Here is an 18,321-nt window from a genome sequence, read left to right as displayed (position 1 = left end):
TAAAAAGTGCCTATGTGTTATTTCAGTTGTCCAGCTATCTACGAAGCAAATTTTATTGCAATCGGTTCAGTAGTTTTTACGTGAAAGAGTAACAGACGCACGCATACATATGCATCGATCCTCACAAACTTTCGCATTTATAGTATTATTATTCGCCAATAGATGTCAGGAAGAGTCATAATAAATTGGGACTACTCAAACGCCTCCTATTTGTTAAAAAAAAACACGAATATGACATTTTCTAAAAAAGATTCCTAGCTAGATCGATTTATCGCCCCCGAAACTCCCTATATACTAAATTTCATGAAAATCGTTGGAGCCGATTCCGAGATTCCAATTATATAATATATATTATTTTATTATTGCGTATTTATACAATGACTTGATTTGACTTCAAAAAAAAAAACGAGGAGGTTTCCACTTCGACTGAATTTCTTTTTGTATTGTTACCTCAGAGCTTTAAAACGGGACAATCGATTTTGATGATTCCATTTATATTTAAGAGCTGGTGCCTTCCTTTTTGTCCTTTTATATTTGTGGTCCCATGTTGATCTAGTTGTGACAATCCCAAGGCGATTTTTTTTTAATTATTTATTACCTATAAGTTATATCACAGTCATTGTTAAATATTGATCGATCGTTTTTAAAGTATTGAATTCACATTACCCTTTTGATTAGAAACCGACGCAAAGGAACTATCTGTAAGAACGTAAATAAATTGCCTCTTATCGCTCAAATAACATCTTTATGGCAGTAAAAAAGGTGTAATTTCTAAAAAAAGACCGTTAATCGGTTAAGGGTGGCTATAAATCTTAAACATTTCTAGTAGATATGAGACGATTATATAGACTCCTATTTTACTCAATGTTTGCATGTTAAGATTTACATTATCTGTGTATTTTTGTAAGTATTATTGTACCTATGGATAAAAAAATATATTTCCGACATATCCGAACATAGAACTAGCTTTTAAAATTTAGGTATGAAAGCAATACCTGAGCTGACAGAATTCGCCGTATTGACCAGTCTAAATGCTACACTCTGTATAACTTAAGAGATATGCAATGTAGATTGCTGTTAATTAATTGAATTTTTTATGTTAATATAGAATAGTTCGGTAGTTAGATGGTAAATCTTAATATATAAAACGCAAAGCTGACTGACTGACTGACAACTGAAACTACTAGGGCAATTTGAAATTTGGCATGTGGTTTTCATAAATTCTACCCCCAGGGGAATGAATGTATGTATCATGAAAATTTATTTTGACCAAGCGGGCAATTGCGGGCAAAAGCTAGTATAGGTATAAAAGCAAGTAAGTTTGTTAGCAACGCAGTGACATTATTATTATGCGCCGCGTGGGAATTGTGAATGAGTAATAAATTGACTCTGATTCATATTCATTAAATCCGCTTTTTGTATATTGTTCATACGATTTCCATCAAATTGTGTTCTAATTAATGTCACTAGCCCATATAATTATACCTCTTCAGTCTTATTCGAAATTCGAAATATTACTTAAAAACTTAAGCCACTCGTAATTATTATTCTGTTCTACTAGTAGCTAGATCTAGCTACTAGTAGCTAACTAGCAGCCAGTACATTTGTGATTATCTCGTTTCGTTTACCCACGTCATATTTATCAACAATTTGTAATTAAATTCACATAAAATGTAGACTTAACTACGTACGTACGTATAACGCGTCTGCCTAATAACAATAACTCGAAACATGTGGTTGTTGTAAGATATATGTATGATATTTCATAACTATTACAGCTGTACAACACAAATCCGATCACGCTGAATGAATATATATGTGAGGGGAAGTGGACCAGGCGGATTACGCGCTCTGCCTCCCAATTGATTTGTATAATATTATCTTTATGCTGGAGTATGTGCGAAAGTCTTTTATGTGTTTCGCTTTTGTTGGTACTCTGTTTATAGCCTTATTGATTAGTGTAGTCTATATGCCATTCCCATTTGACAATTACCATTTTTTTTAAAAGTATACATAAATAATTCGTTGATCAGAAATTAGAATTAACAACTTAAGCATAAATGTCAAATAGCAGGCATCGGCAGTGCCGTAAAATTGGTAAATTAATACCTTTTCACTAAGATTTTGCTGTCTATGTGTCTGTTTGTCCGTCCGTATGTCTCCAGACTGTATCTCATAAATCATGATTGTTAGACACGAACAATGTAATATAGTTCTGTAGTTGCTATAAACAAAAATAATGAAATATCGAGGTTAATCAACGGTGGCCTCAGTTATGAATTTGGTGGGTGAGCAACTTGTTTTGTAGTTTCTTATTTGTACGGAAACTTTGAAGTTGAGAGTCCGACTTGCAACTGATTATTTACTTTATTTATAAGTAATATGTAAAGAAAATTTAATTGTGGTAAAACAATCAAATCATATTACAATTAGCAGGTATCTTGATTGTAAAATAGTTTGATATTTCAAAATTCATTTCTAAGAGGTGTGCTGTATGATTATATTATTGGATAGGTATACGCTGTCGTGTGTTCGAACTGTATAGGCCCATATATCTGAATTACATGTTACAAAGTGCCATCATCAATTATTTTGTCGAAGGATTTATGCATCGCTAGTGACAAATATGAAAGGCAGGAGTGACGTAAGTAGCGAGGGGGTTCGTCGAACATATTTTTATGCCTACGTACGAAAACGTTTTAGATGATACGATTGAAGGTATTATTAAATATTATATATTTTTAGCAATCTCAGCATATCTACATCAAACAAGTACGAATTACGACTCTTGCCACTATACATATAAGCTAAAGAGGAACTGCAAAATAAAAATTGATCATTCATAAATGTGTGAACCGTTACATAACCTCGATTTGTATTATTTGATGTTACAGCGGCAACAGAAATACATCAGTCCTGAAAATTCCAACTTTCTAACTTAATTAGATAGATACGATAGGTACACAAAATGTTATCATAGTTTTTTAAACTTTGTTTTATTTTTTAGATATTTATCGCATTCATTAAGGGGATTTTTATCGACGATCGACTAAAATCGTTCATTTGTACGCTTTGATGCCTGATAAATGTATACAATGTTTCATGGTATCATGTTTATAAGATGCTTTATATGAATTTTGTTTTATCTACTATAAAATACTTTCAATCTTATACTCGCTCACATAAAAGCCTAGGTTTTTATGGTAGTACCTATCTATTCTTATATCAGGATTAGATAAACTCAAACATTTATTTATTCAATTAGACTTCTTTTAGAAGCATTTTTGAATCGTTATTACATAGTTTTAGCATTAACCACTGGTTCGGAAAGCCGTTTAAAATTGCTCTTTTAGAATCATATCAGTTTTACATTTTAAATTCGATATTATAATGATGCTAAAGAACTGTTCTGTGGTTCTTAACCGACAATACATTCCATGGCTTGTTGTCCTCCATATATTAATTAATGGTAGTCTCTCTGAACCATTACATTTTAAATTTAGCACTGCTAAACTCTTCAACATGGAATTCTGTTGTAAACGAGTATATCTTTTAGCTGGTATAGAGACTAGAGTTCGTATCGTATTATTATGTAAAATTGCATGTTGTTATAAAATAAAGTTTGGTTTGCGACTGTATCTAATATTGCATTAACAAAATGTCCCATATCGCATCCTTATCAACAGGAAGCGTACATTTCAGAAGAAAGGTATCGTTAGTACAGCATCTGTGAAGCCTATTCTGTTAATTGCATTAGGTCTGAGCTCTGAGCCAACTCCGTCGCTTGATTAAACCGTTTTCACATTGATTACGACTCCATTACGTTTTAAACCCATCCTCACTTCTATTTCGTGGAATTACTTTTTTAACGAACCTGCTTTGTATCCAAGTCGCCGTAATTTAAATATGATCGTGTAATAGCTACAAGCGACATTATGTTATCGGATGCAATTTTTACGCAAAATTAAACATAAGCACCCTGAAGTTCGATGTTGGAAGTAAAAGCTAACAATGATTTTCAAGTTTTTATTTCTCATAATTGAAATGACGCCAGAACAATTACTGTTTGAATGTTGAAGCCTTTGTTTGTTATGAAAGCTCGCAGATGTTTACAAATAAACAAATAAGTGTTTCTTCGTTTTCTTCTAAGTAATAGAGATGACTTAAATTATTTATTTCGTTATAATTAATTTTTTATTATTTTTGGTAACCTAGAACCATTTTCTGAGTTATAACGATGAGTTGAAAGATATAAATATGTTCAAATAATTATGGGATTAAGAACGAAATTATTTTATATAGGTAATTATTTTTATTTAAGTATAAAAAATTATACATTTATTTTACAATTTGTATTGTTTTTACGATAAGAAAATTAAGAGTGTGTAAACATTTCACAGTTTGGTGTTAATGGAAAATTACACGTAACAAACAAAGCAATAAAAATGTATGTAATGTAAAGTATTTATATTTTTAAAAAGTAGTTTATAAAATCATTATGTTTATATGTATTACAGAACTTTTACCGGTTGTCGGTTAAATATTTCTCATATTGTTGTGAAGCGTAACAAACAGATAGAAACACAGACACAGCTTTACATTAGAATTTGCAATGTTATTACGAGTTACGAGACTGATAGACTCGAGGATAATAAGGATTAAGCGACGTATTCAAAAATCGGTTCATAACACAAACACGGCCGTATTTTTTATCTTGTTAAAGATGTTTTGAATCTTTGATATACCATTGGTCCCCATTAAATTGTTATGCATGACTTGTACTCTTTTAACATTAAATGAGTAAATTTACCTTTTGGACTCCTGGCTGTAAAAATATTCATAATGATCGATGAATTATTTGATATTTTTCAACGCATTTGAATAAAATATACATTGATTTACAATGTGAAACCGATAGGTTAGTTCAGTTGATGAGTTCATTTCGGCAGGTATGTATAATATTTAAAATTTAGTACAACAATTTTTAAACACGTATATTTAAATATACCTACCCTTTACTTTACTCATTTTCACTTGTATAATTCCATCTCTCATTATTCTAATGAATAAAATTTTAACATTATGTAACTCGAGTAAACGCGACTCCAAGTTTCGGCCCCTAGGGCGAATATTTTCGTTCTTGCAACTAACTTTGCTCACCAAAAACTGTAATGGATTCCACACACGCTGTTACTCCGTTGTGACTTGTGGGCTATACAATTTAGAGTTACAAGAGTTAAGCTGCGTTTATTTTTATAATATGAGCATGAAACGTAACGGGTAATTAAACATTAACCATAATTCATTTTTCTCGCTTATAATTAAAATGCATAAATAATGCTGTGCCCGTGAAGTCATCCACGTCGTACATAATTGTACAATATATTTGATAATATATATCGCCTTTATCAATAAATGGACTATGCAATAAAAAAAACAATTCAATTTGACCAGTAGGTACTTCCAGGATTAGCACGTTCAAAAAACAAAAAAAAACTCATCATCTTTATATCTATTTATATGAAGTTTTATACTCATACTTTTCATTCAGACGATTCCCACCAAAAGAATCCCTAAATAGATGCCTTTTATTCATGCAAAAATTCTTAATTAAGAAAAAATTATGTTACATAACACCATGGGATGTTAATGAACGCCATTAACTAATACATTTGTGGATGAATAACATACGAATAGCGAGGGCATTTGGATACGGAGATTGCCAATTAATGTTACGTGCCTCCCTCTCCCTCTCCTCTAATTTCGATATCCCAGATACCTTTCCTGAGATTTATTTGCCCTCTGAATGTATTGCACCTATTTGTAAATAATTACTTCTTTTCATTCGATGAGCGTCTTTCCGCAATGCGGAGTTTTATCTTGGTGAAAGATTCCTTGTGAAATAGCCATAGACACTGCCTAGATTTATCAAGTGCTATTATCAAGCATCCCTTTGTTAGATTAATGAAAAAATCCAGCAAAAACATGCGAACTTTTTAGAATTGTCGTAAAGATTGTTAGGCTATTTCCCATTTGTAATAAATATAACAATATGAAATAAAATATTTTACAAACCGTCGCTTAACATTATTTTAACTATAAATATGGAAATAACAAATCTTGCTTTCATTTAGAAGATGGTTCGTAAAATGTTGTATGGGTCTAAAATCTAAATACTTATCTCTAAACCGTAAAACTGAATATATGTCTTACTAGCAATCCGTTCTACCTTTTCTATGTTACGTAGCATAAAGCACTCAGGATTACGTACAAATAAAACGATTATAGAATTTTTGAAATCAGTTCAGTAGTTCCAAAAATTAGCGCGTTCAAAAAATCAAACTCTTTTATTATTAGAGTAGTGTTCATACAAAAATACGTTTAAACAAAAAAATTACGCCTAGAATGTGATGCAATTGTTTAATTATTTATGTTATATCTGATAATACTTAATACCACATATGTTGCTAACATGAAAATGGATTATTCAAATGACATCCACACACACTACATTATTATAAAGCCACATGAATAGCTTTTAGATAATGATTATCAATTATATACCTCAAACGCATTCATGGAACGGACACGTTTTACCACACCACAATTTGATTATTGGACTGGTAAAATAGACTAAAGTTTCATGATGATTTTTTTCACTAAGTTATGAATAAAAATACAACAATTCTTTATTAGAAGCATTGGAAAATAAAAAATAAAGTATAAATAATTACCTAAAACACAGAAAAAAGTTTGCTTTCAAAATGTAAATAGTAATTAATAGAATAACCAAGAGCTCTTGCTGTCGTTCCAGATGCTGGCTCACATACCGCCTCTCGGGGCTACGGCAGTCGTCTACGCGACGTAGCCGCAAGCGCTACGCTGCTCCGTAGCAGATTTTACGACACGTGGACAAATTCAGCGAGTTTATTAATTATTAAATTATATTCAAGACTGTAGTTAAGTGAGATTGATGCTAAATTATTAATGTGTCAAAGTTCAATCCACACACACAGATTAATAATTTAGTTTAATTATAAAGTGTCCTTTAGGTACATCTATAGGTACGTCAATATTAGTTTTGATAATAATTGAAATCGGTTATATTTTTTATTGCAAATTCACTCCATAATCATAAAATTAATAAAGAGTAATAATAACAAATTCAATGAATGCTAATCGATTTCGTATTTATTTCAGCCCTTCATCTAAATAAAGCAGATATTGATTATTTTTTTGCTCGTATTAAATAGTTTGAGGAATAAATGACACTCTAAGATATTAAGAGATAATGACAATGTATACATCGATGTGGTTCTTGAGTATTTTGATTCTTCTTATTGTTGACACGAGGATTGGAGCTTTACCGCATGCAGGTAATAATTATTATTGTAAAATTCTTCCTAAATATCTGTCCATAATAGGTTTTTAGCAGAGTAGAGGCTTCCACTATTTGAAACGTTCTAGAATTAAAACAAATCTGTATAAAGGCAAAATACATCATATGTGATAATTGCAAATGGACCTCTTTGAGTATATTGAAAACATTTACATCAGCTTACAGTTAAATAATATGACAAAGAATCAATCCAATGATGGAACAAAAACAATACTAATTTATGCAAGAGAATTTTCCTATGAAAATTATAATATATAATTTAATAATGAGTCGAAAGAGTTTCCCTAGTTTTATGTTGCACCTGATCAATATGATATAAATTGTTTATTTCTAGTTAACAGAGCATAAAATTCATATGTATGATTAAGAAGATTCACATATTTACACACTATACACATATATACACTGTATTTTATTTTAACGTGCCTATGCCTAACGTTTAACAAGACTTTTTTATAATTAAAACAAATCAAAATAACAAAGTTTTATTGTTCTGCGAATTTTTACAATATTATTTCGTTTCATATAGCTTTTTATTACTCATTTGTAAAAATATGCACTGTTTTTACTTGAATTCATATTATTTATTTATGTTCTTTTTTTTAATTCAACTGTTTTGTGTTTGTACGTATTTTCCAATTGCTTTCAAGAAATGAAATATGTTAATTGGGAATATCGATAAGCAAGATACTATTGGAAAAAATGGTTTTAAAAATTATGCGTTAAATGCCGAATTTTTATTTTCTAAAATGTTACTCTTAATAAAAGAAATAACGCGTAACTAATTTAGGTTTATTTTACGTCTTCGAGTTAATATACCTAAATATAAATCTAATATAGATGTGCATCCAATATATGGATATAAATCTACAAGAAGGTTCCTAACTACACTTCAGGTAACTTGTACCACCTCTTTGTGGTTTAGGATTGTCCCAAATTGATGTTAAGCCATTACAACTCTTAATTAGTTAACTTACTTTAAGTGGATATGTTATTTTAGTAAAATAGAATCTTTAATGATGTAGGTAAGCTCATGCCAAGTAACGTTTGAAATTCGAATAATTTTGCTAAGAGATCGATTCGAAATATCGAAATACCCACCCAGCTGAAATTTTGAAATTGTTATAAATATCGAGATACTACTCAAATACTTGATACATTTTAAGTAATTGAAAAAGGAAATTTGAGGTAACAGGTCAAATTATCGACTCAGCGTTAATGTAAATAGGACACGAATAGATAGAAAAGTCATTATACTACAACTCAATTTTGTTTTGAAAAAGCAACCTTCAAAAAAAAGTTATCAATTTTTTGTGTTTGTTATCTCATAACCTTTTTATGGGTGAATTCATGGGCGATTGGGAGGGTTCAAATTTGGTCAGAAAATTTGAAGGCGGTTTAGTTTCTTATTAAAAATAAATATTAGTAATGCAATTTGTCCTCTTAAATATGTAACGATGACGTAAGTGGTTCATGTAAGTTGGTTGTTTAATATTTAACAACGAAATTAGCCAGTTTGAAATTAATATAACGTCATATAGATACTTTTGTACAAAAGTACATTATGTAATTATGACGATTGAATTAGGTTCGAAAATTGTTTGAGAATAGTCGTATACAAGCGCTTACGACTAATAATAGCCGTAAGCTTAAAATATTCAATAAAAATTCCCCAATTATTCAAAGCGTTCGCGTTGGAGTAAAGATTGAAGAGATGGAATAATTTATTTTGGTTAAATAATTCAAAGGCTCCAGACAACAAACGAGATTGTTATGTTGATTTTATGATAAAAAAAAGTATAGGTCTAAATTCAAATGTAAGGATACGCATCGGGGTATACATAAAGTATCTTCTAACGATGATTGAATTTTTTATGGCTTGTTTAGAATATGAACACAGCCGAAAAATAAAAACTTATATATCTTTATTTTTTTTAATTAAATGATTACATAGAACTGCGATTGTACTTCTTATAGACATATTAAAAGTTGAAAATACCAAAGTACCTATATATACGCCATGCAACGAAACGATGAAGTTGATTTTTAAAGATTGTGAATAAAAAACCTTATCTTTTTTTTTTTTTATGTCATAGTGGGCAGCTGAGCTGGTGGTTCGCCTGATGGTAAGCGATCACCACCGCCCATAAACATTCGCAAAGGTAGTACCTCTATGAATGCGCTGCCCGCTTTTATGGGGTAAGGGAAAAGGAAAGGATTAACGACTGAAAAGAAGGAATGGACTAGGACGGGTGAGGAAAAGGAAACGGGCCTCCGGCTCCCCCACTCACCGTACGAAACACAGTGGCATGCCACTATTTCACGCCGGTTTTCTGTGGGGGTGTGGTACTTCCCCGGTGCGAGCTGGCCCAATTCGTGCCGAAGCGTGCTCGACTCCCACAAGTAAAATCTTCTCTATCTATCGAGTATAATATTACAAAATCCCATTGGATATAATGTGTACCATCTAACATCGTGTTTCAAAGTCAATATGAGAAATTGTTTGTTCATTCTTTAACGTAACTATGCGTGAACACTCCGAGCTTTTGTAATCTTCCTCCCAAGAGACTCGTTTGCTTTCCTGTCTGTTTCATATTCCACATTTATGTTTATTTTTATAACATACAGCACAGAATATATAAAATGTGCATTGTATATTTACAAAACATGTATACGCAAAACTTTAACGTCTTCAAACTGTTACCTGTTTATTCTCTTAATATTGTAAAGATTGGAAGATTTAAATTTTAATAAAACGTTTTCCGCAAACAGTGTCTAAATATGAGGCGAAAATAGCTAGCCTGTAGTCCAAACACGTTTCTCCAGTTTAGGGTCGAGCTCGAAGAAAATAAAAATAGGTGGTACGTGCAGATTAAACAACTAAAAAGTCCGCTTAACGGCGCAATATGTAATTTATATCCCATACTTGCTTGCTTGCGTAATTGTTTCATGCCAAAATATTAATGTTTAGGTACTGCTTTTACTGCTACTGATGCTAGTTTTTTAATTTCACGGTATTTATTTAATCAGAGAGGTTAACTTATATTTCATTTCAAAATTCAGTTAATTGTAAATAAACGTCGTTTAAAGAACTTATCGATCATAGATACAAATTAATCTGTGATAATGTATAAAACCTTTGCTTGAATCATCCTTAATTATTATTCTAAATCATTTAAAATGAGCTCATACATAATTCATATATTTAAACTTGCTTCATATTTCCTCGAAATATTTGACTAATATCCATTTTCGAAATAATTATCGTCTAAGGAATTGAATTAAAACGTAGAAATATAACGATTTTCATGATTAAAATATGTGACGATGTACACATAGTTGCTGTAATATTTATTTCAAATATAGGTAAATATTTTGTGTTAAAATGCAAAACACATCAATGAAAAAATTGTGCTAAAAATTCTTATTTGGATGCATTATTCTTTTTTGAATATCAAAAAAAGTCACATTTCGTTAATATAATAAATGTTTTTAATCTCATAGGTAGATATGTTGGCAATATGGGCTTCCTAATTCCAGAGAACGCCGACTATTGTGAGGGTGCGGTTCATCCCGATGGAATATCATTTTTACCACGACTCTTTAACTGCGCTACTACATACAGATAACTAATAATGTTTGTTAACTATACTTAGATGTTGAGAGCCGTCACTGTCATCAATGCAACACTACAAACTGCGACCAGTTGCAAACAGTTGAGTGTCTACAAGATCAACCTCACTGTGTCACGATTGCTACAGCACCTAGTGAGTATCGATTGTTTAAATTTATTTTGTTGGTTACTAGACAATCAGATGCAAAGAGTCATTGCTGTTGAAAACACTTTACTATTTCACAAAGTGGTACATTCTGATGTACATAATTTTTTTAAACTGACTCATGTAAATAACATAGCATAAGATATACTAGTGGTGCCCGCGACTTGAGTCGGGTGTATTTAATAAAAAAAAAATAATCCAACTCCGTCCAGGCCTTTTTGGTAAGGCCGGACAACGAAAAATTAATGTTTATTGAATGTGTTGAAGACGGCTAGGAGTGTTTTTTAGTTTTTATTCGATGTACAGAATTGAATTCTTCTACAATATGTATAGATTACCTAATAATAACTAACTAGCTTATTATTTCAACTCTTTGAATACAAATCTTTTACATAAGAAATACAATTCTATTCTCGTTTTATAATGAAATGTGGGTTGATTTGAATTTGTAAGTAGTAGTAGTAAGTAAATTACTTACCTGTTCTTGAAAAACAAATTCAAATCAACTCATATTTAAAACTAAATTAACATTCTAGTTGATATAGTCAATTATAATGTATAGTACTAATTAATATCATATTATTGTTGCAGACTTTACAACAACTCTCTCTTGTGGGACCGTACAAGAGTCCACCTGTATTTTAGAACACAAAGCTGAACAATTTCAGTTGACCTGCATATGCGATGACAATCTCTGCAATGCGCCCTACAATCAACGGCTACGGAACGAACTACTCAATTTTTCAACGAACTTTCCGGCAAACAGCAGTGCCAAATTGACGGAAATATTTTTAAAACTCTCAGCATTCGCCAACGTTAGTAACGAAGCACTTTATGAAAAGCTGACTGCGAATACTACTTTAACAACACCGATCTTTACAAACACCCCTACACTCGCTACAAAATTGGCATTCATGAAAAACTCTTCAGCGCCTTTCAATGTTTCGGTGGAATTACTTCCCAAAGCTGAGGCTTTAAAACACGAAGCCACAGTTCCACCGGACGATGATGAAGATGAAAGTGAAGGAAGCGGAACGTCAATCGACGAGTCCAAGCCTAATGACCACGCTGCACCTGCCGCCCCCAGCTCCTACCTCCCAGCTAATGGTAATAGTGCACAAACTCTGTTATTAAATAGCTATCTCCTCATAACATTGCTTTATTTTACTTTACTCAAAATTGTAATTTAATACTCTAAGAGTAAAAGATCCAGAGAATTTATCGGTATTGTTGACCTGTGAAAGGGAGCAAATAAATTATATTCGTGTATTTTTATTGTTTACTTAAGATTTTTTTAAGGTTCAATGAATGCAAGTGATACACGTATGCAGAGAAAAATGTTGATTGCAATGAGTTAAAAGCATTTTACAAACGTAGGTTATACGATTTTTACGAGCAAAGTCATTCACCGTAGACCTTTGCGAAAATTTAACTTTTCTCCTGAGAGCTACAAGCTTGACACTTAAACCGCTCTCCACTTTTGTGATAAATTTGAATATGAAAATGAAACATCGCTATATTAGTTATTTAATTATATAAAAAAATAATTGATCCATTGTGCAGTTATTCGTTTAGATCTAAAAAATAGTAGATTACTCACTCATATTATTATATTAGTGCCAAAACACTTTTTTATATAGTTTTAGGAGTAATTTAACTAAGTATAGCAAATAAGTAAGACATATGATTTATATAGAATTATGATGATTATTAAAATTCAAAGGATAATGTGTACATTAATTCAATTTAATCGATTCATTATTACCTATAGGTATTAATTTAACTTTTTTTTACAATTGCTTTGTAATCAGTTTATATTCATCATCATCATCAGCCCTTATATGTTCCCACTTCGGACACGGGTCTCCTATTTTGTTTCTTGCACGCTTGTCCGGTCTTGAACTTCCGATTTTTCGCTTTAAGCCTGATGTCCTAATCTCTGGGCCATCCCTGTTCTTTTATATGACGGTATTTTAAATATCAGAATTAATCTTATTGTTAGTTTTGATTAAACTTTTACCCATAGCACAAACAAATGGTTCATGGCATAGTGTTAATAAATGCAATAGATTTTGACTGCCAATACAATAATTAATAAGTAATTAGATATGTGTTTATGTCATTGTAATGATTAAAAATTTATATATCATATCGAAACTCACCATCAAGATAAACATATAATAATTTGAGCATATTGTATTTGTAGTGTCGTATATTTACTTTAAAAAATCGCTCAGTCTGTGTCATATAGCTCATGAAAGATCAATTCACACAAGTAGTTAAAAACTAGTCATTTATTTCTATAAGAAATGTACATTTATTATAATAAAAATATAGTTACTTCGGAATGCACTGATCTCAAGCTGTTAATATAGTCCGTTGTAGACTTTGTCAATTATACTGTCCTTTTCTGAACAGTTATAATTAATTATACCTAAAACCCAAAATGTAATTTATACAATTATAAATATTAAAAAGACGTGTGTTTTATTAATATTGCCTCGATTGAATACAAACTTTGTATTTTTAATTTATCTTTAGATTTTGTGTTACCCTTATGGGTAAGACATTATTGTCTTACTTGTGTCCTCCAGTAACGTATTTCTTAAATTTCTGTTATTTGTATTCAAATAATTGTTCCTATATACTATATACTAGATAAATAAGCATTATTATCGTGAGAAGCGATCAAAGCCCGTTCAAGTGGCTGAGCTATCTCTGTAAGCCGGGAGAGCTCTTGACTGCTTTTTTAATACTCAAAGCTTTCCATATCTATTGTTCTTGATAGTGTGTGTCTCGACAATCTGTAAAATGCGAACTCAATAAATATTTCAAAGATATCTTTCATCAACTCACTTCTTTTGTTCCGGTCTATTTATGAAATGACGGGATACATCAATTTTTTTTTCCGTAGTGGATAAAATTGAAACAGAATTTCGAAGTTTGTTTTTAAAATAGTAAGGATAAAAAATGCTTTAATTGGAGTATTTTATATTTATTATATTTTAGTGTAAACAAATGGGCTCGCAACACTTTATTTCATTAACCAATTTATATCTATAAAATAATATAAAAGTAAAGGATTTTAGCAAGTTCTTTAATTATATTTTTTCACATTGTTGCACACCGAAAATTTTAATTATTAAAGTTTGCTTTAATTGTTTACTTGAGAGAAATGATGACAATTTTTCCGACCTTCCTCTTTGACAATCACCCTAGCACGTATATCAAAGAGAAGTAATTTTAAACTCCATGATTAAAAACGATGTTCATTTTGTATGATGAGACTCGAATTGGTAGGTATTTTAGCTCCTTTCAAATTAAATCAAAATGGGCTCAATCTTTTATCCTGACACTGAATGCCTTAGGACTTAAATTGTGAACTTAAAAGGAAATCTAATATAATTTACAAAAAGAAGCACAAAATAAGTGCTCACGTAACTAAAAGCTCTTTAAAATATAAATTAAATTATCTTAGTTGTGATAAATTACTTAGTTCTCAGTCCGCATACTTTTCCGTGTAGTAAATCTGTAGCGTTGTATCATGTATAGAACTGCCTTAATGTGGATTGTATTATAAGAGTATTTAATTATATAAAGAGGGAAGAAGATTTTGCCTGAATACCGCTATCACAAGATTTTATAGAGTAAGCGAACGCGGGAAATGTTGAGGGTTTTAACAGATTCATTCACATACATTTTCGACGAACATTTATGCCAAAAGTAGAATTTAATTTAGTTCGTGGATTGAAATTCCAAGTTACTCTCGTAAATGAAGGTATAGTTTCGAAAACGGTATTTTGGTTAGTAGATACCTGCTATACATAAGCAGTAAAAAAACATACCTGTTTATTACCGTTTGTAATGTTCAGCTGAGTACTGTTTCGTTAAATTAATATATTACCTTTTAAATACTGTATAATGATCAAATAATGACTAAATAATAACGACATGAAAAACCATAATGATGTCGAAGAAAAAACATAGAACTTTTTTGGTGACTTGCTCATTATTTTCGTTAAATGGTTGGGTTAGGTTAAGAAAAAAGGTAAAAGTAACAGATGGTTTATTTCAAGATTACTGGGTCATTAGAAAACAATACTTGACGTCATATCACGGCGGCATCCTTAAAAAATCGTCAACAATTATCAAGTATTTCAGAAGAACAATTCAGACTGTAGTATGTATGTATAATAATTAATTATTACATCAACGTAAATTAATTAATTTCCATACTTTTTATTTTGTTTATTTATTTGAGGTCGCTGTTGAGGTCATTGGCGACCACAATGATTTTTTTCAATTTTAAAAACTTTGAGGGTTTTCTGCTTCCATCATGACATTAACGGAAAAGGGTTTGGTAATTTGCATGTGTGCCTTTCATTACTATTAAATAGACAATTAACTAAAAGGTGTAGGTATTACAGAAAAGGCCAGACCGTATTTGCATTTATAAACGTTTCATTTTGTCTATTTAATTCGATTTGAAATTAAAAGTAGCAGGTCCCTACGTTATAAAATAAGTCCACAAGTAATCCTGAGTCCTAGTAATTTAAAACCGATGTACCATGTACGATCAACGTAGGTGATGTTAACAAAAACTGTTGCTAGCAGTGCTTTTACGAAATCTCATCTGTACAACGAATGTACTTCAAGTTGTTTTTCAAATCGAATTAATAGTAAAAGATCATTTAAATAGAAAATAAGACTTGACTGATTAATGTATTTAAGAGATATTTTAGTATCAAACAGCTACGTAAGTTTTTTGTCTTTCACCACACGGAGACATTAAGTTTCCTTAATAAGTACAAAAAGCCCAAATATTATACTTGAATAAATTAATATCTTTCCAAGCTTTTCCTTTTTATATAAATATAGGCTACGGTTAAAAACTAAAAATGATTTTTCATCATGATTTTAAGATTTATCGGAGACTGATTTTAGGTGCTACACAAACGAATAAGTTTAATAATAAAATGCCGTCTTATACTTCAAAGGAAATTCAAATAACGTTTTATTAAAAGTCAATTACTTTTAGTAAGAGCTTTGGTAAATTAATTTATTTTGGCGATAATTTATACGATGTCATATTTTATTTAATAAACAAACCTTCATTTTGAAATTAAATAAAATCAGTAAGATTACAGATATAGGAAATATTAACATTTATAACATTTGACAGTCTAGATTGTTATGAACTGCTAAGTTACCAACAAGATGCCATAAAACTCAAAAGTAAATAACAGGCCACTATGTATGTAATTCTAATTAGTTTGTGGTGATAAAATACCTGTATCTTATTTTAATTAATTTCGTGTCTGTAGTTATATATTTCATATTAAAAAACGGTATATATAATGTAAAACTAAATTGCTTTTTGCCAGAACTAGACTAAATTTAAAAAACACAAAAAGATCAGTCGAATTGATAACCTCCTCCCTTTTTTGAAATTGGCTAAAAAAGTGTATGCTCTGATGGTTTGTATATTCGTTTGCAAATGGTTCCAGTGATACAACTGAACTCAAATAAAACTGAGTCTAAATGTTATATTTTAAATAGTGTGCACATTATTGTATCAAGAAACGTAAGTGTATTTTTAGGCTGCGGCGAAGCGGGTGTTTGTTCACATCAACGCAACAATAAAACCGCTACAAGTTGTAGACAGGGTTTTGTGCCCCTCGGCGTCTGCAGATGAAACTGACTGATGTAATAATACCCTCGTAAACGAACTGATGCTGTGCGGTAATGGAATAGTCGTAAAAGAGCAAAAACTGTGCTTAGACAGTAGTGTACGAAGTGCTGTTGGGATTTATTTTTTATTCCAGTTAAGTCTTCCGTGCGATCCTTCTAAAGGTAACTTTTTTAATAAAATATGAAAATTGAAAATGTACATTATTATTATAATAGAGAATAAATTGTTTACAAAGAAAATACAGATTTAATAATAAGACATGTATGTACTTATAAAGTAAGCAGAAGTAGGTTTAACTTAAATCAGTATTCACAGACAAATAGGTATATTTATTTTTTTAGTTTTATAGCATGGAAATGATTTATAAATAAGAAATTTTGAAAGAATATAAAAAAAATGATCACAAGGCGGGATTCGAACCCGCGTCTTTTTGCGATACCGTAGCTACTGTGACGGGATCACGGGTGGCCGAGAAGCTAGGCGTTGCTAATGTAAATGTAAGTTTATTACCTTACAAATGAGCTCTCATCTCATACATCCGGACATAAACTATCCGCTGTTCTATATTTTCTTTCTGTGCTTTAACTACGTAATGTACAACATGAATGCTTAATGTACACTCAAAATATATGGTCTTACATTATAGTCTTCTGTTACACTTTTTAATGAGAATAGATAGGTCGGTCTTGCATTTCATGTAATTAGTGTAGGAAAACTCGTAGAAAGAAGAGCAATCCAATGTTCCTATCAGTGAACCATCACCGATTACTTATAGTTTAACTAGCGGTCCGGTCATATACAACCTATAATCTTCCCCAAAAAATGGCCTATCTAACACTGAAAGGATCAAATCAGAGCTCTGCTGATAGATGCCAACAGAAAAACGACCTATTTCTTTATATCTACCTTATTACCATGTAACCTAGAACTCATACAATATATTTCGAAAATATACAAAAATAATATTATATTCATATTTGTTGACGTCGTAGAATAGTAGTGTACATGAAACCTTAAAATTTCATTAAAAGCTTATTTTTTCATATACCTATAATATACGATACATTTAAATTTTAACATAAAAACAAGTTTTATTGCGAAAAAGTATTAAACTTAGAGTTTGTATAGATTGGTAACAGTTGTAATTTCGCCGTTGAATAACATTTGAACACCAAGGCACGATCCCTACGAACGCTATTGGTATTTTTCGACCGTTTGCAATATGCCCGTAGAAAATCGCCAAATTGTGAGCAATGAACAAGTAGCGCTATGTGTCCTAGAAGTGATATTACTTCGGATCAAGTGAACTAATAAGGTTAGAACAACTTAATTAAATTTTACTTCAGGTTTTCTTAATTGACCTAATATAAAAAGTTACGCGGAATGACCATTCGTGGCAAAAATTACGTTGATACATGATAATACAATACTCTATATTTTGAAACATATAT

General features: G+C 30.9%; 1 protein-coding gene across 1 annotated transcript; it reads left to right on the top strand.

Annotated features, from left to right (window-relative positions):
- The first annotated feature begins 6,872 nt into the window (after nucleotides 1-6,872).
- Nucleotides 6,873-13,569, top strand: LOC119829010. Its single transcript, XM_038351361.1, has 4 exons — nucleotides 6,873-7,064; nucleotides 7,201-7,376; nucleotides 11,056-11,166; nucleotides 11,770-13,569. Exons 2-4 carry the CDS (start codon nucleotides 7,292-7,294, stop codon nucleotides 12,366-12,368), a joined length of 795 nt encoding a protein of 264 aa, XP_038207289.1. The 5' UTR covers nucleotides 6,873-7,064; nucleotides 7,201-7,291; the 3' UTR covers nucleotides 12,369-13,569.
- Nucleotides 13,570-18,321: the final 4,752 nt, after the last annotated feature.

Source organism: Zerene cesonia, chromosome 9, assembly GCF_012273895.1.
Source record: "Zerene cesonia ecotype Mississippi chromosome 9, Zerene_cesonia_1.1, whole genome shotgun sequence".
Lineage (NCBI taxonomy): Eukaryota > Metazoa > Arthropoda > Insecta > Lepidoptera > Pieridae > Zerene > Zerene cesonia.
Note: the sequence above shows the minus strand (reverse complement) of the source record. Positions and strands in the feature narration are given on the sequence as shown.

Bases quoted from the DNA above. Each gene is read 5' to 3' on its own strand.
- LOC119829010 (XM_038351361.1), top strand. From the start codon at position 7,292: ATGACAATGTATACATCGATGTGGTTCTTGAGTATTTTGATTCTTCTT. The intron at 7,377-11,055 runs GTAATAATTATT...AACTATACTTAG, and splicing joins TGGAGCTTTACCGCATGCAG to ATGTTGAGAGCCGTCACTGT. The intron at 11,167-11,769 runs GTGAGTATCGAT...TTATTGTTGCAG, and splicing joins CACGATTGCTACAGCACCTA to ACTTTACAACAACTCTCTCT.